This window comes from Megalobrama amblycephala, linkage group LG13 (assembly GCF_018812025.1).
Source record: "Megalobrama amblycephala isolate DHTTF-2021 linkage group LG13, ASM1881202v1, whole genome shotgun sequence".
NCBI classification, from domain to species: domain Eukaryota; kingdom Metazoa; phylum Chordata; class Actinopteri; order Cypriniformes; family Xenocyprididae; genus Megalobrama; species Megalobrama amblycephala.
In genome coordinates this window covers 28468675-28488189 of record NC_063056.1, presented here as the reverse complement: position 1 = coordinate 28488189, position 19515 = coordinate 28468675, and the positions used below count along the sequence as shown (strand labels likewise).

Here is a 19515-nt window from a genome sequence, read left to right as displayed (position 1 = left end):
TTGAAGAACAACGTCTGCACTACTATTTGGACATTAATTTCTCTGTTCTCTCTGGCAGTGTGGATAAGAAGAATAATGTTCACTATCTGATCAAATGGAGAGATTTACAGTATGATCAGTCAACTTGGGAGAGTGAAGACATGGACATCCCAGACTTTGAGACCTTCAAACAGCATTACTGGAACCACAGGTACATGCACACAGGACTCTATAGCACTTCACACGCATGCACAATAGTAATGAAACAATGTTGCATTTATAATTTAATCTACTTATCTTCTTTCTTTCTGTTTGTCAGGGAGCTGATGCTTGGAGAGGAGGGCAGGCCAGGTAAAAAGATTAAGAAGGTGAAAGTGAGGAAGACTGAGAGGCCTCCTGCTAATCCTGTGGTGGATGTAAGGAATCTTAGAACAACTCAAATAAACTTCTGTCTACGTTATTAAGATGGCATTTTTAATACTAAATACGTTCAGTTTAGCACTACAAGTTATTCAATGCAAGTTCATTCCAGGCCCGCTTCTTTTCTCTGTCCTGTTCCCCACTTTTTCCCCATAATTTTCTGTTCTCTCAAGTGTAACCATTAATATACTTACCAGTAAGGCCAAAAATTGCAAATATTGATTGTTTAAAAGCCAAAGAAAATGTATAAAGTTTTTGACTGTCAATTTATCTGATGAAATTCTTCCTGTCTCTTACTTTCAGCCCACTATAAAGTTTGATAGGCAGCCGGATTATCTGGACTCTACGGGCGGCACGCTTCACCCTTACCAGCTGGAGGGACTGAACTGGTTGCGTTTTTCTTGGGCTCAAGGCACAGATACCATCCTGGCTGATGAGATGGGTCTTGGAAAGACTGTTCAGACTGCTGTCTTCCTCTACTCGCTCTACAAAGAGGTGTGTTTTTTAAAAATATATAAGTACACTACCACTCTAAAGTTTTGGGACGGTACGATAATGTTTTTCAAAAGAAGCCTCTTGTGCTCTCCAAGGCTGCTTTTTTAATAAAAATGACAGTAAAAACAATATTATTATTACAATTTAAAATAACTGTTTTCTATTTTAATATATTTTAAAATGTAATTTATTCCTGTAATGGCAAAGCTAATAGTGTTTCTTTGCTTAACAAAATAGAATTTTGTTTAAACAAAAAAAAAAACTTACTGACCTCAAACATTTGAACGGTAGTGGAATTCTGTTCTCTTATGTTATTAAATAACTTAGATTCATTGGTTTTACAGATATAAATGGCCTCTAGGAAGGGTTATCATAAAATGTGGCTTTGAAGTAATTGCAGTATATTTGGTAATGGTTTCTCTCAGGGTCACTCGAAGGGGCCCTTCCTGGTCAGTGCCCCGCTGTCTACTATCATTAACTGGGAGAGGGAGTTTGAGATGTGGGCCCCAGACATGTATGTGGTCACTTATGTGGGTGATAAAGACAGCAGAGCCGTCATACGAGAGAATGAATTCTCCTTTGAGGACAACGCCATCCGTGGTGGGAAAAAGGCCTCCAAAATGAAGGTATGAATCAGAGGAAAGGAGGGGTTTGGAGGGAAAGAGTTGATACAATAGCTTATAATCAGACTGAACTAGTAACCATAACCGTAAACATGTAGGTTTATGTCACTCTGTGCCACATCTGCTCCGTGGTTTGCTGATTTTGCCCTTGTTTTTATCTGCCTACTATGCGTGGTTCCTGAATCTCTCTTCATCTGTGCAGAAAGAGGCTGCTGTGAAGTTTCATGTGCTGTTGACGTCCTATGAGCTCATCACAATTGATCAAGCCATCCTAGGCTCCATTGACTGGGCTTGTCTTGTGGTTGATGAGGCCCATAGACTGAAAAATAACCAGTCAAAGGTAAGATCCATGTGTCAGACCAGTGACAGTAATTTACTGCTTAAAGGATTTGTTCGTCCAAAACGGAAAATTCTGTCATCATTTACTCGCCCTCATGTAGTTTCAAACCTGTATGACTTTGTTTCTTCCTTGGAACACAAAAGAAGGAATTTTACCGATTGATTCATTCACAAATCTGATTGATTTGGTCCTTTTCTATGAACCAGTTTTTGATTCAGTTCACAAAACCAGTTTTTAAATGATTCATTCACAAATCTGACTGATTTGTTTTTTAGTTCAACTCAATGATTGGATTGCAGCTGATATCAGCCCACTAGAGGTTAAAACTACTTAGATTTAGTTTTTTTCTATAAAGCTATCAAATGAATTCAGAAGAGTTGGAGCTACTTTTATGGTGTTTTTGCATATTTTTTGAAGAATGTCATACATGTTTAGAGCAACATGAGAGTGAATAGATGATGACAGAAGTTTTATTTCTGAGAGATCTATTCCTTTAATATTATGATAGGCTAATCTTGGATGTAAAACTAACACACTCTCTCTTTCCCCCTCTCTCTCAGTTCTTTCGTGTGTTGAATAACTATCCTCTTCAGCATAAGCTGCTGTTGACAGGCACACCTTTACAGAACAACCTGGAGGAGCTCTTCCATCTGCTCAACTTCCTCACGCCTGAGAGATTTAAGTAAGTGTGTTCTTGATAAGTGAGTGCGAAGAGGATGTTTGTGTGACATCACTATTTTTGCTGTTGTTCAGTACCAAATGTGTGTGTGTGTGTGTGTGTTTCAGTAATCTTGAAGGTTTCCTGGAAGAGTTTGCTGACATAGCTAAAGAAGACCAAATTAAGAAACTGCACGACATGTTGGGTCCACACATGCTCAGAAGACTTAAAGCCGATGTCTTCAAACACATGCCCTCAAAAACTGAGCTCATCGTGCGAGTGGAGCTCAGCCCCATGCAGAAGTATGAGACATGTTCAGTGTTTGTTTTGTTGAGGATTCTGCACATTTCTTCTATTTCTTAGAACTAATTTGCGCCACCTGCTGGACACCCTTCTCAGTTATTTACAGCATGATTTATTGTACTGTATGACTGATGGACTGATGATTCTGATTATTTAGAGTATTTCTGCATAAATTAGAGTTGGATAGGCCATTTAATGTCCTTTTATTTACGTTTACTGTAGGCTTTTTATGACCACAGCCTTTGATTCGATTTTGTTTTTCTGGGACAGGAAGTACTACAAGTACATCCTAACACGCAACTTTGAAGCTCTGAACACTCGTGGAGGAGGAAACCAGGTGTCTCTGCTCAATGTGGTTATGGACCTGAAGAAGTGCTGTAACCACCCCTACCTCTTTCCAACGGCTGCTAATGTGAGCTTCCACTCACTCTCAATTAGGACTGTACCATTTTAAAGTAGAAATGGGGGGGAACTTACAGGTTTTAGGTTTTTAAATGAATAACAACAATACTTTCAGCTGATCTTTATGGGTGTAATTTTGCAGGAAGCCCCTAAAATGCCCAATGGCATGTATGATGGCAGTGCCCTCACAAAGGCTTCTGGGAAACTGATGCTTCTGTATAAGATGCTGAAAAAACTGAAGGAGGGTGGACATAGAGTGCTTATATTCTCACAGGTACACACACATACCAGAAACACTCACAGATTACAAATATACTCAGAATAAAACTATATACTCTGATATATTTAAACACTGTTGTAGATGACAAAGATGTTGGATTTGCTGGAAGACTTCCTGGAGAACGAGGGATACAAATATGAAAGGATAGACGGAGGGGTGACTGGAGGGATGAGACAGGAAGCCATCGATAGATTCAACGGTGAGGGGATAATGCCATCCATAACAGCAGTTTGATCAACATTGTAGATGTTTTGCTTTGACAAAAAAGTCTGTTTCCTCTCGTTTCAGCTCCTGGTGCTCCTCAGTTTGTTTTTCTCCTGTCCACCAGAGCAGGGGGTTTGGGCATCAATTTGGCAACCGCTGACACTGTCATCATCTACGACTCAGATTGGAACCCACACAATGACATCCAGGTAAAGACGATGTAAAGTATCTGATGCTCTGTGAGAGAGACTATGTGGACAAACTCTTTCTGAAACTGTCTCTCTCTTGGTGTCTTTCTCAGGCATTTAGCAGGGCTCATCGTATTGGTCAGAATAAGAAGGTCATGATCTATCGATTTGTCACTAAAGCATCTGTTGAGGAGAGAATTACACAGGTGAGATATGAAACAGTGGTTTGAAACAGTTTAAAACCCAGGCAAATACAAAACTATGTAGAAAAACACTTAACAATGAAACACTACCACTCGCAAAAGTCATCGCATGACACTTGTGTCTCAGGTGGCTAAGAAGAAAATGATGTTGACTCACCTGGTGGTGCGACCCGGACTGGGCTCCAAGGCAGGATCCATGTCCAAACAAGAATTGGATGACATCTTAAAGTTCGGCACAGAACAACTTTTCAAAGATGAGCTTGGAGAGGGTGAGAAAAACACTAATTTAAAGGTGCCCTAGAACTTTTTTTTAAAAGATGTAATATAAGTCTAAGGTGTCCCCTGAATGTATCTGTGAAGTTTCAGCTCAAAATACCCCATAGATTTTTTTAAATTCATTTTTTTAACTGCCTATTTTGGGGCATAATTAGAAATCAGCCGATTCAGGGTGTGTGGCCCTTTAAATCTCGTGCTCCACGCCCCAAGAGCTCGCGCTTGCCTTAAACAACATAAAAAAAGTTCAAACAGCTAATATAACCCTCAAAATGGATCTTTACAAAGTGTTCGTCATGCAGCATGTCTAATCGCGTAAGTACAGTGTTTATTTTGATGTTTACATTGATTCTGAATGAGTTTGAGGCTATTCTCCGCGGCTAACAGCTAATGCTACACTGTTGGAGAGATTTATAAAGAATGAAGTTGTGTTTATGAATTATACAGATTGTGTTTAAAAATGTGTTTAAAAATGAAAATAGCGACGGCTCTTGTCTCCGTGAATACAGTAAGAAACGATGGTAACTTTAACCACATTTAACAGTACATTAGCAACATGCTAACGAAACATTTAGAAAGACAATTTACAAATATCACTAAAAATACCATGTTATCATGAATCATGTCAGTTATTATTGCTCCATCTGCCATTTTTTGCTATTGTCCTTGCTTGCTTACCTAGTCTGTTGATTCAGCTCTGCACATCCAGATGTTAATACTGGCTGCCCTTGTGTAATGCCTCGATCATGGGCTGGCATATGCAAATATTGGGGGCGTACACCCCGACTGTTATGTAACAGTCGGTGTTATGTTGAGATTCGCCTGTTCTTCGGAGGTCTTTTAAACAAATGAGATTTATATAAGAAGGAGGAAACAATGGAGTTTGAGACTCACTGTATGTCTTTTCCATGTACTGAACTCTTGTTATTTAACTATGCCGAGGTAAATTCAATTTTTGAATCTAGTGCACCTTTAAGGAATACTTTATCTTCTAAACATGACCTTGATTTGAGATCAGAAAGTGGAATAGACATTTGACAGAACAACAATGACATTTAAATGCAGCCGAACTTTGGCTACACTAAGTAACAGATGTTAAGTTCCTACTTAAGAGTTTATGTGTGACTTGTTTTGTGGATCAGTCAGTATGGCATATGATACAAAAAAATCCCCAACATAAGCTGCTGTGGTGTAGATGTGAAGTTCTGCTTTCAGTTGAAGATTATTTAGAGCTTTAAACTACACATGACCTTGTTATGATGAGCACTGATGTTAATGAGCAGTTTCGTTCTGATGCCGCAGTAGGTTAAAAGTAGATTAAAAATAAAATGCAGCAACATTTCTTTATGGTGGGCCAGGGGAAATGTTGAAAGTAAACATCGGATATACTAAATAAAATAAAATCTTTCTGTTGAGCCATTTCTGTTGAAATAAATAATCACCTGACCCAATTACCACTCACTTTAAATCTGTTTTTATCTATCTCTCTCCCGCAAAATTAGCATCAAGAAAGCTTTATTAGCATGATTAAAGAGTTTAACATGTCATGACATGAAAAACCAAATTTGCCTTGATCTTTTGACATGTAGGTCTTTGTACCATTAAAACAGCCTGCACTTTTCATAGCTTAAAATGTCCTCCTTATTATAAATAAAGCATTTATTTAATCAAGCTTAAAAAATGGCTCATTTTGATATTGCGGTATCTGTGACGTCACACGGCCAATACATTTGCATATACCTGCCTCCAGAACAAGACATCAATGAATGGTTATACATCATTGTACCATAGGCCCCGCCCACTAGCATTCAGTCGCTTAACTGCTGACATTTGCCTACACTGGATGTGAGCACTGCGTCTGATGAAGCAGCCAACTGGCTGACATCTGACATTGGATCTGACAGCGGCTGCATCACAAACCTCAAGTAAATGATCTCATAGTGCTTTGTCTGTAAATGACGGTTTTATATGGATAATGTTTTCAAAACACTTTACTCACGTGGGCGTTGATACCATTTCCTGTGCAATGACGTTAACCAATCATAACAGTGACCGTTTACTGACAAGAAACGGATCATTTCAGACAGGGGGTCAGAATGAAGGTTGAAAATAACATATATATTTGTTTTTTTGTTTTTTTGTGCAAAAAACTTTATTAACATTGTAAGTGAACCTCAAGGAACGCATTAAAATAATAATACAAAAATCCATGTCATGACCCCTTTAAAATAGTGCTATAGTCCATCTAGTACTAGGAAAATAAATAAGGTCAATAAATACATACTAAAATCAATGGAAATAACGGGCTTAATACAAGAAAGGGACAAAGTAAAGATTAAAATCAATTCTAAATCAAATAAATCTTTTTCTCATCCAGGTGACAATAAGGAGGAAGACGGCAGTGTGATCCACTATGATGACAAGGCCATTGATCGGTTGTTGGATAGAAACCAAGATGCAACGGATGACACAGAGCTGCAGAGTATGAATGAATACCTCAGCTCCTTTAAAGTGGCCCAGTATGTGGTCAAAGATGAGGAAGAGGAGGTAAGTTTGTGTGGGATTGTGTCTGTCTGTGTGTGGTGTGTTTGTGTCATGTGTTTCTATATGTATATCATACGGTATATCTTTGTCAGGAGGAGGATGTGGATAGAGAGATCATTAAGCAGGAAGAGAGTGTAGATCCTGATTACTGGGAGAAACTGTTGCGCCATCATTATGAGCAGCAGCAGGAAGATCTCGCTCGTCACCTGGGCAAAGGCAAACGGCCACGCAAACCCGTCAACTACAACGATTGCTCACAGGAGGACAGAGGTAGTAGACGGGGTACAGACGCACTTTTAAAGCTTTTTTTACTATTTTTTTTTCTCCCCCCTGTATGTTTGTGAGTAGTTGCATATGTGTGTTATTTAATATCTGTACATCCTTTCCAATGAAAATAATGTTTCATGTTTAAAATAATTCCTTTGTATTTATAAGTAATTTTATTTATAGTTTATTAAATATAATAATTGATGGTGGTTGTTGTTTAGATGTACACTAGTAGTCAAAAGTTTGGACACACGTACCCATTCTTTATTATTAACTTTTTTTTTTTTTTTGCATTTTTGAATATGATATATGTCCTAAAAATGTTTAACAAAGCAAAACGTACATATGCCGAAAATATAGTAAATTTAATTTTTGTTTTTATGAATATAATTTTTATTTACAAAATCTTGTAATTCATACATAATGTATACATTTTATATTGTTTTTAATGATGTTATTGAATTATACATTGTATATAAATAAAATATAATAATAGTATATAATAAATTATAGTAGTTAGCCATAAGCCTTTGGACTGAAGTTGTTTCTCACAATCTTAACCTCTAATCCTAAAAACCTTTAATCTAGCGTGTCCAAAATTTTGACCTTTTTGTTGTAGATGTTGGCATGATTTCATTTTTTTTTTGTCCCTTTAAATTAAATATTTTCTTAATTTTAATTCCCAAGTGCTCAGTAATTTATTGCCCCACTTATTTGTGTTCTCAGACTGGCAGGATGATCAGTCTGATAACCAATCAGATTACTCTGTGGCTTCAGAGGAGGGTGATGAGGACTTTGATGAGCGATCTGAAGGTGAAGAACGAAGTTAAACCATCAGTATCTGAATAAGTAGCTACATTATATTATATTATACAGATTTATATTTGTACTGACATAGTCCTCTTTTTTGTGTTTGCAGCTAACTCCCGAAGACCAAGTCGCAAAGGCTTGAGGAATGATAAAGATAAACCACTGCCCCCCCTACTGGCCAGAGTGGGAGGAAACATTGAGGTACAATTTCATTTACCTTTCAATTTGTTTAAACTATTCCCTCCACATACTCAGTGATACTTATCTTCTCTCTCCTCATTAGGTGTTGGGCTTCAATGCTCGACAAAGGAAGGCCTTCCTGAATGCAGTGATGCGTTATGGGATGCCTCCCCAGGATGCCTTCACCACCCAGTGGCTTGTTAGAGACCTGCGAGGCAAATCAGAGAAGGAGTTCAAGTGAGTCTGACATTCCTTAGAGGAGTTATTGTCATTTATTTTTTACCTCATTTACTTGAGCACTCTCTCTGTTTTTTAGGGCATACGTGTCTCTCTTTATGCGTCACCTGTGTGAGCCAGGCGCCGACGGGGCAGAAACATTTGCTGATGGCGTTCCACGGGAAGGACTGTCACGACAACACGTTCTCACACGCATAGGTGTGATGTCACTAATCCGCAAAAAGGTATGTGAAGTTATGATTGCTTGTGCATTAGTGGTTAATAGTGAGCTGTTTGATTCTGTGAATGACAGTGGTGATGTATGTGATTGGTTGTTTTAAACTCCTACAGGTGCAGGAGTTTGAGCATGTCAATGGTCAATGGTCAATGCCCTGGATGAAAGAACTGGAGGAAAGCAAAAGAGCGGCGGCCATTGCAGCGGGAGAAGATCCAAAAACACCCTCTACCGGGACACCTGCAGATACCCAGCCCAACACACCAGCACCTGGTACACACACACATATCAGTGTCGTTATTGGTAATTAAAACTATTTAAAAATCATTTTAGTAATTTAAATTAAGCTGAAATATAATAAAATAAAAGAGAATATAAATATTAGGTTAACTGTTTGCTTTGTTGTTTCCTTGGCAACTAACTGAAATGAATTTAAGTACTGAAATGACTACAATTAAAATTGAAATAAAAATAATTAAAGCTATATAGAGAAAAACAAAAACTCTTGGGAAAAACCTTCCTCAAAATAAAAACTTCAGTGGTTTGACTTGAGCCCTCTTCGGACGGGACTAGATTTCATGGAGGCCTGTTAGAGAAATTTGTGTTTTACAGGCGTACATTAATTTTAATCCTGTCCAAATCTGCCATGTCTGTTTTTCTCACACAACCTCAGTAAAAATTCCAGGGCAAATTACCTTCTGTTTTTCAGCAAACTCAATGGCTCTCTGAGAAATCTAATCCTGCCTGAATGCGAATATCCGTGATTGCCGATATTGTATTACACTAATGCTTCTCCTCATATGTCTTTTTTTTTTTTTTTTATCTGCTTGAGCTACAGTTTGTGCACCAGTCTTTTGTATACTTTAATTTAATTTCAATATGGATGGTATCCAACGAAAAAATTAAATGATAAAATTAATAAATAGAGCCAAATCGCGGTAACTGCGAATTGTAGAGTTTCAGGTAAGATTCTAACTTGTCTAAATGTCTCTGCTCACTTACAGTATGTGGGTTTATTATAAACAGACACCTCTATAAACTCGTGAAGTTTGCAAGCAAGCACAGCAGATGAACTTAACGCCCAAGTCTAAAATACACACACTCCCACCTCTGTAATAGACACAGGCCCCGTCCCAAATGGCACACTTCATGTGCACTTTCGGTCTTGTGGACTTACAATGGCTGCTGCGTGCCCGTGTCCGTTAAGTCCACAAGGCCGTAGGGTGTCCCATTCGTCATTTAGCTTAAAGAAGGGTGCTCGTGAATGCCCCCTTTGCGGCAGCTATGCGCCCTCGATGCGCACTTCTGCTGAGCCCGCGAGACTGTGAGCTATGCAGAGGACTTTACCCGGCAGTCAAAGCGGCATTACATGAAAGTGCAGACTCAGAGGAAGACCGTGAGGGTTTAGGGTGCCATTTGGGACAGGGCCACAGAGATATTAGTCCCATCCAAATACATCCGTCTGGTACATTAAATCACAGACATCGGGTGATAAGAATTTTAACTCAAACATCTTTTAGAAAACTAGTCCCATCGGAACAGGGCTATTGTCTTTTATTATTTCACAGAAAAAAATTATTCAACAAAACTGCTTTACTCCTTATTAATATTGTGAAAAAAATGTGTCTACCAAAAATCATGTGGTCCAGTGAACATAAATAAAAAACAAAACAACTAATTTTCAGATAATTTGACCTTTTTGCAACTATGCAAGTTGCCATAACAAGTTGCACGGAGAAGGAAGATTTGTCCTGTATCTCTGCACAGCTAATCGTTACCCATTAATCTGACTCTCTTTTATTCAAACAGAAGACCTTTCCAAAAGTGAAGACGTAAAAGAGCCGGAGGAGAAGACGGAGGGGGACGGAGAGAAGGAGACGAAAAGGTTCAGACAAGAGGATGAGGTACTTGTTATTTACAGTCTCACTTTTTCACTTCATCTTCCTGTTTCTATTCTCTGTATTTTTAAACACTTTTGTAAACACCTGTCTGTCTCACTTTGTCTTTCTTCATGTCTCCAACTGTCATTCTTACGTTCCTTCTTTTTTTTGCAGATTATTGAGATTCCTGATGAAGGCGAGAAATCCTCCAGTCCAGCAAAGAAAGAGGAGAGAGAGACCACCTCACCATCAGCAGAAAAGGATGTAGAAAATGAGAAGGATGGAGAGAAAGAGGAGAAGTCCACTGAGTCGAAGGAAAACTCGTCTTCAGATGTCAAAGCTGAAAGTTCAGATGCCACAGGCAGTGCAGATACATCCAAAACCAAAGGTGAAGCACTGAGCATTACCTTAAATGGACAAAATACAAATTTCTTTTCTATTTTAACATATTTCTTTTTCTATAACTGAAATGTGACTTAATATCCACTTTCATTCCATGAAAATTGTCTTAAAGGTTATGATACACGGGGCAACTTTTTGAGCAATGTTGCTGGGCAATGTTGCCGTCAACGGGCAACCCGATGAGACACAGGGCAACTAATTAGAGCAACAGACAGTTGGCAGCAACTAATCAGAGAGGAGCAAATCTATTGCCAACTCAAATACTTTATTATAAACACTTGTTAGGCACTTTATTTCAACTTTTCAAATATTTTCTTCATTTTTATTAAAAATAAATGCCTTTCCGATCTGATTTGTGACAGGAAAAGGGAGAAGAGCAAGTTCCGCAAAAGGCGGATTCGAACCCGCGTCGATCGCATCAAACTCTTCATGTGTCAAACGCCGTACAGCCTACGCTACTACAGCCGTTAAACAGACCCCGTCTTTTTAGTATTTAACTGAAATCATTAAATGGCTTCATTACAGCATACACACATTACTTCGGACAGTTGTTGGTATTTTAAGCAATATATGAGGTAAATTCCATGTTTTGGGTTGACGCATGACAACTTACTAGTGTAAAAAGATAAAAGTTCACACTCCTTTTCTCCGCTCCACTGCCGCTGAGGGGCCGCCATCTTGTTTGAATTTTTCTGAAATCTCTGAACCGGTCACGTGATCGGCTGCTAACATTCTGATTGGAGGATCTCAAAAAATTGCCCACGACCGATCTAACGTATCCAGATATATATTTGTTGCTCATTCTCAGTGGGAAAGTGCCCAAGCAACGTTGCTCAAAAAGTTGCCCCGTGTATCATCACCTTTAAAGTTACCAGATTTTTCTAGTAAAGGTCCCCCATGTATAGCAAAACAGATGTACGATTGCATTTTGAATTTGAATGTTAAAGGGATAGTTCACCCAAAAATGAAAATTTGATGTTTATCTGCTTACCCCCAGGGCATCCAAGATGTAGGTGACTTTGTTTCTTCAGTAGAACACAAATGATGATTTTTAACTCCAACCGTTGATGTCCGTCAGTCTTATAATGCGAGTCAATGGTAACACAATTTATAAGAGTCAATAAACATGCACAGACAAATCCAAATTAAACCCTGCGGCTCGTGACGGCACATCGATGTCCTAAGACACGAAACGATCGGTTTGTGCAAGAAAACGAACAGTATTTATATTATTTTTTACCTCTGATACACCACTATGTCCAACTGCGTTCAGCACTCGCTTAGTGAGGTCTGATCGCGCTCTGACAACGGCACTATCCCTTTAAGTAGAATGGAAATACAACTAAAATAAACTCAAATTCAAAGAAATCCATAAAACTGTAATTAAATGCAAGTTTGTCAAGATAAACCTTAAATGTTGACTTGTTTGAGAAAAAAGTTTAAAAATCCTTGAAGCTTGAATCTTTGTAGGTTTTGAAGTATAGAATATCAGTTATGTGCAACAAACAAGCATATTCCTTCCGGTTCAGGTCTTTTGTTTGTGCTTCATTAAATATAGAGTCGTTTTGGGCTCTCTGTTTCATTTAGCTCCCTCTGTTTTTCAATATTTGGGAATAAACTTTACACATAATTTATGTGATTTATTCAAAGCCAATTACACCCCATTAATTACCAAAATTAATCAAGACTTGTCCGACTGGTCAAATCTCCCCATTTTGATCCTTGGCAAGATTAACGTAATAAGGATGAACATCCTTCCCAGGTTGAATTTATTTCTAAGTTTTCTGTTATTTGACTGCTGTTTTCTTTAAAAAGTTAAATTAGGAGGGTTCTCACTCCCTAATTTCAAGTTATATATTTTTGGTCCACCCACATTAAAAATATGATAAATTGGTTTCTTAATAGAATGGATTCACGTTGGAAAGGGTTGAATCTTCAAGTTGTACCTTACCATTTATTTACAGTGTACATAAAATTTAATTATTGTCCAATATATTTAGGGTATCAAACACTCTCCTGGCATGGAAAGATGTTTTGATGTATCTGAATATTCCACATCTTTTATCTTTAAAATCTCCTGTTCTGTTCAACCCTCACCTACCCCCTGCCATTCAGAACATCGGTTTTCGATCATGGAGACTGAGAGTAATTTTGGAGCTGGACCAGTTATTTGACAAGGGCAGTCTGAAATCATTTCAGTTATTAAAACAGGAATTTAATTTACCCAATAATTTGCAACTACGACATCTTTTAAATCACTTCTAAAGTACAATAGAATACGCTTTGATCTTTCTGACATAGAAAAACAATTGTTCTCTTCATTTTCTCTCAAAAGGAAGATTTCTGTTTTTTATACCATGTTATCCAATAGCAGCGCCTCCTCTTTTGACTCTGAAATTGATATGGGAGAAAGACTTTTGAACTAATCTCAGTGATGAGGAGTGGCTATCGGTCTGCTCCAGTGTCTTCTTTAGAGGTGCTTTTAATATCAAGACATGAGCAAAACTTTGTTTATTTGCAGGACTTATTTAACACCGGTTCATCTCCATAAGATTTTTTTGAATGTTTCCCAATAGTGTTTCAAGTGTAAGTCTAATATTGGGGCTGTGATAAAATGTATTCTTTTGTTGTGGTCCACTCCTCATGTCCCTTCCATTTATGTGGTTGAATCAAATTGCTATTTTCCTACCTTTAGAAATATTAACTTGTGACTTACGCCGGAGGTCTAATGATCTCTGGCGTATTTGGTCCCCTCTCTGGAATTTCCTTGAGAATGTATGTTGAATGTTATTTCTTGATTCTTGTTTATTTTGGTGCTATTGCAATGAACTGTTTTCTTGTTTGTTCATGTGACATTTCATTGTAAAGCCTATTCAAGTAATTATAAAATTTACTAAATTCCTCTTCCTGTCATTCAAATTCAAATTCCAGCTTGTGATTTGACATTGAACCAGTTCTTCAATTCTGAATTTTGCACAACCCTGATCACATGTTGCATTAATACTCTCTTACTCCATTGCAGAAGAATCTTCTGAAGAGAAGACAGAAAAAATGGACACCAGCCCAGCAAGAGATGAGAAAAAAGGTACACACTAACACAATAACATGCCTTTATACCACACATAACTGTTACAATTAATAACGTCTCTTTATCTTTCTCTCTTCAACTAGATCCAAAAGACGAGAAGGATGGAGTGAAGTCAGAGGACTCCGCTAAGCTGCAAAATGGAGAGAACACCAAAGAGACAAGCGGAGGAGGGGATGGAGTGAGTGAGGAGAAGAAGAAAGCAGTGAAGCAGAGGTTCATGTTTAACATTGCTGACGGAGGTTTCACAGGTACACTGGGAATTTACTGTGTGTGTGTGTATGTGTACGTGCTGGTGAATTTTGAATCAATGATCTCTCTGTTTCTCTTTCCAGAGCTTCATTCTCTCTGGCAGAATGAAGAGAGAGCCGCCACGGTCACCAAAAAGACTTACGAGATCTGGCATCGTCGCCACGACTATTGGCTGCTGGCTGGTATCATACAGTATCCTTGACCTATTAACTTCATTTTATTGATCATTTTGGTAGTCAATGTCTTTTCAGTACCGATACAGCAATAAATATGCTTGCACCACTAGTAATTATCTGAAGCTACCCTCATTTTATAGATTATGTTATGTCCTTAACATCTGTACCATCAGCCACGGTTATGCTCGCTGGCAGGATGTGCAGAATGACCCGAGGTTCGCAATACTCAATGAGCCCTTTAAGGGAGAAATGAGCCGAGGAAACTTCCTTGAGATTAAAAACAAGTTCCTTGCTCGCAGGTTTAAGGTTAGAGATATACAGAAACTACAAAACTTATACACACTGCCTTCAGTGTTTGCCTAGAGCTAGATTTGTTGGCTCTTTTTTCAACTGCATCATTTATGTCTGTGTTTAGCTGTTGGAACAGGCTCTGGTGATTGAGGAGCAGCTCAGACGTGCTGCCTATCTAAACATGACAGAGGACCCCTCTCACCCCTCCATGGCACTCAACACACGCTTCAGTGAGGTGGAGTGTCTGGCGGAGTCACACCAGCACCTCAGTAAAGAGTCCATGTCAGGAAACAAGCCTGCTAATGCAGTTCTGCACAAAGGTACAACAAATCCTATAACTCTGTATAGCACATCATAATCACCACACAGCTTTGCACACACTTTTTACAATACAGTTGTCTGATAAAACACAAACAAGTGAATTACAAAATAACTATAATATTATTATTTTTAGCAGTAAGGGGAAAATGATTTGCATTTACAAAAAAATGATTACTATTTATTAAACATGATTCTGGATCTTTTAACAAAAGTTCATTATCACATTTAATTGGTAAATTGTTAATTCAAATCTGAATTTAAATCGAAATCAGAATCCAATCAAATTTTAACTGAATTTGAATCCAAATCAAATATGAATCTAAATCAAATTGAATTTTAATCTAAATCCAGTCAGATTTAAATTGAATTTGAATCCAAATCTAATTGAATTTGAATTAAATCTATTTAAATTTGAATCCAAATCAAATATGAATTTAAATAAAATTGAATTTGAATCTAAATCCAGTCAGATTTAAATTGAATTTGAATTAAATCTATTTAAATTTGAATCCAAATCAAATATGAATCTAAATCAAATTGAATTTGAATCTAAATCCAGTCAGATTTAAATTGAATTTGAATCCAAATCTAATTGAATTAAATCTATTTAAATTTGAATCCAAATCAAATATGAATCTAAATCAAATTGAATTTTAATCTAAATCCAGTCAGATTTAAATTGAATTTGAATCCAAATCTAATTGAATTTGAATGAAATCTATTTAAATTTGAATCCAAATCAAATATGAATTTAAATCTAATTGAATTTGAATCCAAATCAAATATGAATCTAAATAAAATTGAATTTGAATCTAAATCCAGTCAGATTTAAATTGAATTTGAATCCAAATCTAATTGAATTTGAATGAAATCTATTTAAATTTGAATCCAAATCAAATATGAATTTAAATCTAATTGAATTTGAATCCAAATCAAATATGAATCTAAATAAAATTGAATTTGAATCTAAATCCAGTCAGATTTAAATTGAATTTGAATCCAAATCTAATTGAATTTGAATTAAATCTATTTAAATTTGAATCCAAATCAAATATGAATCTAAATCAAATTGAATTTGAATCTAAATCCAGTCAGATTTAAATTGAATTTGAATCCAAATCTAATTGAATTTGAATTAAATCTGTTTAAATTTGAATGCAAATCAAATATGAATTTAAATCTAATTGAATTTGAATCCAAATCAAATATGAATCTAAATAAAATTGAATTTGAATCTAAATCCAGTCAGATTTAAAGTGAATTTTCATCCATCTTTCTCTCAGTTCTTAAACAACTGGAGGAGCTGCTCAGTGACATGAAGGCAGATGTCACCCGGCTCCCAGCAACCATCGCTCGAATACCACCCGTCGCCGTGCGGCTGCAGATGTCGGAAAGAAGCATCCTTAGCAGGCTGGCCAGCCGAGGACCGGAGGTCACACAGACGCAGGCGCCACGCTGATGACCCCTGGATTTTTCACCCGTACCTCTCATAAGGCACGATGAGGAATCATCTCACATACATACAGACATCCACCTGGGTCAGGTGATCAGATCCGTTGTATATATCTGAAATAAGTTCAAGCTGCCCACACTAGTTTGGACAGAAGGAGAATGGAGTGGTTAATATAGCTAACACACTGTGGTTCCCTAACATATTCCGTTAAACTCAATTTAGAGGCATTCCACCCCCTTCATATTAAAAATCTTGTGAATACACACCTACTGACCTGAGAGATGTGTACGTATGTTAGAATACACAGCACCCAAATTATTCTCCAATAGAAATCCAGTTCAGGTTTTTCAGGTCACCTCCTCTGCACTGTAATAGTCAATGCAGGGCAAGGTAGAAGAGCTGGTGTGGATTTCTGCCTTGCGTGGAATGGATCTTTGCAGTGGGGACTCTTTCCTCCTCAGGTGTGTATTATGTTGTAATTCACACTAGTTGAATCACTGTTTTTGTGCATTTCCACAAATGTGCTTGAATTTCAAATGCCTGTTTGAACCCTTAAACATCTGGTTTCCAACCAGATACAACCTGAAATCATGTGGTTTCCATCTTGTCCTACTGTAAGTACTGTCAAGCAGCAGTTGGAAGCCGAGTGAAAGGTTTATGCTGATGTAAACACAGACCCTGTCCCAAATGCCACCATGAGACATCCTCTTCCGAGTCCACATTTTGGTGACTTAATGCCGGATAGATTGTCAGGTAATGGTCCACTGATGCAGGCTCTGCAAACTTACAAACACATAAGCACTCTTCTTAAATCTGAAATGTTAAGGGGGACGCCCTGAAGTCTTGGGTACTTCACAGATGCATTTAGGACAGGGCCACAACTCTTATGAGGCCATCAAATGACCTGTCATTCCTTTAGAATTAAAAAATATATAAATATAGTATATATTATAATCAAGATTTTTTTTTTTCCCATTATGAGAACTGCTGCTTTAAGAAGAGTCAAGTTCCATGTTCACTATTGTTTATTAATTATGTGCTTGTTAAAATATCCACCTTTATTACCCATTCTCTCTCCTGATTGGCCCCTGAATAGTGTAATAAGCAAGTATGCCACGGTTTTTTTTCCTACAAGAGAAGACAAAATCCCTCTAGCACAGTTGAAAAAAATGCAGCTGTTAATTTAATGTCTAATTTTACACTTTCAGGAGTTTTGAATATCTCACTTTGTAATTATCGTTGTTACCCTGTTATTGTTATTATGTCTTCTGTTTGTTTTGTTTTTTCAGACCTGCAATAAAAAGGTAACTAAGCGTGCAGAGTGTTGTCTCTTTATTAAGGAGTAGCTTGCTAAGTTTTATATACATATTACATATTTTTTTAGGAAATATGTTGAAAATATTCAGTCTCCTCTAATGACTATTTCGTAAGATGTATGGAAGCGTAAACATTACGGAACTGACCATGTGTGCAGGTATTTTTGAATCCAAATCCATTTGGGAAAGAATATGATTCATGAGTTTGCATGGCTAAACATTCCCTGTTGTACTACCCCTGTAAATTGTATTGAAATTTCAATCAGATCGAGCTCAAACAGATTGATTGAGGCGTTTATATGAAGACTATATAGCTTATAGATTATAAATGGATTATTTAGGTGCATGTAAACATAGCAATCATGTTGAGAGATTACATGGAGGGGAGAACAGCAGATGATGGTGCGGAGAGAGAGAAAGAATGAGTTGAAGAATGACAACAAAAGACAGGATGGGGAAATTATGACAATTAACTAAAATGGGTGGGTGGAGGCAGATAACTTATCAGAGCAAATATGGGAAGAGAAGACTGGAAAAGAGGAGACGCTTAAGTCTAGTTTAGTTAGTCAAGCCTTCTGCATGTTATTAGATCAGTAAATGTTTACGATGTTTGATCCGTTCCATCCAAGCGCAGAACTGGACATTGTATCTCTGTGTGTGTGTGTATACAACCAAGTATTAATCCGAAGAGGACATAAGCATATCATGTAAGTAAGAGATAGTTTTTTGACCTTTCTATATTCATGTATGCAAAAAGTGTCTTCTTTTTCCTCTGCCTTAATTTTTTTTTTTTTTTTTTTTTTTTTTATCTCAAATGATGGATTATGTGGTGTTACATGCCTTTTCAGTAACATAATGTACACAGGTTTCCTCTTTTTGGCTGTCTCTGTATTTATCTGTATTATGTGGACTGATAATCAAAGAATACCATTGTAAGTCTCCAAAAACATTAAACTTTAAAATGATATGTTTTGTTATTTTATCAGTGTAGATTAACTTGAGAAGATTGATCTTTTGAATTTTTTATAGAAGAATTTGAATTTTTTTTAATAGAAGATGGTCTAGCCTTTTGGATCCTGTCCTGCTTGATGTTCGATTCAAAATAGTGTTTATGTTCTGCGGTGCTACATGGCTCTATGCTCCAAATTATAATCCAACCACATTATCAATCCCAGAGTCTGTAATTAACTGCTATGGTGGTCACCTCACACTACAAGTGAAAGATACCTGCTTACAGCCGCAAGTGCAGTTAGGTGCTAAAGAGGATGTTTTGTTTTATACATTTTTGCAATATTACTTGAAACTGTCTTTACTAACTGATAAAAGACTATTTATTAGGTGCACTGAAAGGAATAATATTAATATACATCATCTGTGCACGAGGTAGGGCCTTAAAAACATCAGCCAATCGTTTACGCGATCATTGCGTAAACGATTGGCCCTCTGGCTTGTCAATCACTGCCGTGACGTTCCTTGTGAGAGACGTGGGCGGATTGGCCCTCTGGCTTGTCAATCACTGCCATGACGTTCCTTGTGAGAGACGAGCGCGGCTGCGTGCTCCAGTAACTTTCCACACTCCACAGGCGCCGCATGCAATGTTTTTGTCAGGAGACAGGAGTAACGACTGCAGATTATGAGTTACCTGCGGTGAGTCCGACATAACGAATCCACTAACACGACACAGCGAATGCCGGTGGTAAACACTCTTGTTCCAATACT

General features: G+C 37.5%; 1 protein-coding gene across 4 annotated transcripts in view; it reads left to right on the top strand.

Moving 5' to 3' along the window:
* The window catches only part of chd4b (chromodomain helicase DNA binding protein 4b), a 34005-nt gene extending 16212 nt beyond the window's left edge, over positions 1–17793 (top strand). For 2 of the 4 annotated variants that reach the window (XM_048153102.1, XM_048153105.1), the window contains 28 exons: positions 59–190; positions 299–395; positions 703–894; positions 1320–1520; positions 1720–1857; positions 2418–2539; positions 2644–2817; positions 3089–3230; positions 3363–3494; positions 3582–3699; positions 3789–3913; positions 4006–4098; positions 4223–4364; positions 6746–6915; positions 7005–7194; positions 7906–7992; positions 8099–8190; positions 8273–8406; positions 8486–8630; positions 8737–8923; positions 10430–10524; positions 10675–10888; positions 13925–13987; positions 14074–14238; positions 14323–14431; positions 14589–14721; positions 14831–15026; positions 16311–17793. In XM_048153102.1, coding sequence (XP_048009059.1) covers positions 59–190; positions 299–395; positions 703–894; positions 1320–1520; positions 1720–1857; positions 2418–2539; positions 2644–2817; positions 3089–3230; positions 3363–3494; positions 3582–3699; positions 3789–3913; positions 4006–4098; positions 4223–4364; positions 6746–6915; positions 7005–7194; positions 7906–7992; positions 8099–8190; positions 8273–8406; positions 8486–8630; positions 8737–8923; positions 10430–10524; positions 10675–10888; positions 13925–13987; positions 14074–14238; positions 14323–14431; positions 14589–14721; positions 14831–15026; positions 16311–16486 — 3964 coding nt within the window. In that variant the 3' untranslated portion in view covers positions 16487–17793. The remainder of the gene's footprint in view (positions 1–58; positions 191–298; positions 396–702; positions 895–1319; positions 1521–1719; positions 1858–2417; positions 2540–2643; positions 2818–3088; positions 3231–3362; positions 3495–3581; positions 3700–3788; positions 3914–4005; positions 4099–4222; positions 4365–6745; positions 6916–7004; positions 7195–7905; positions 7993–8098; positions 8191–8272; positions 8407–8485; positions 8631–8736; positions 8924–10429; positions 10525–10674; positions 10889–13924; positions 13988–14073; positions 14239–14322; positions 14432–14588; positions 14722–14830; positions 15027–16310) is intronic. The other 2 variants (XM_048153103.1, XM_048153104.1) reach the window with 2 other exon arrangements.
* Positions 17794–19515: the final 1722 nt, after the last annotated feature.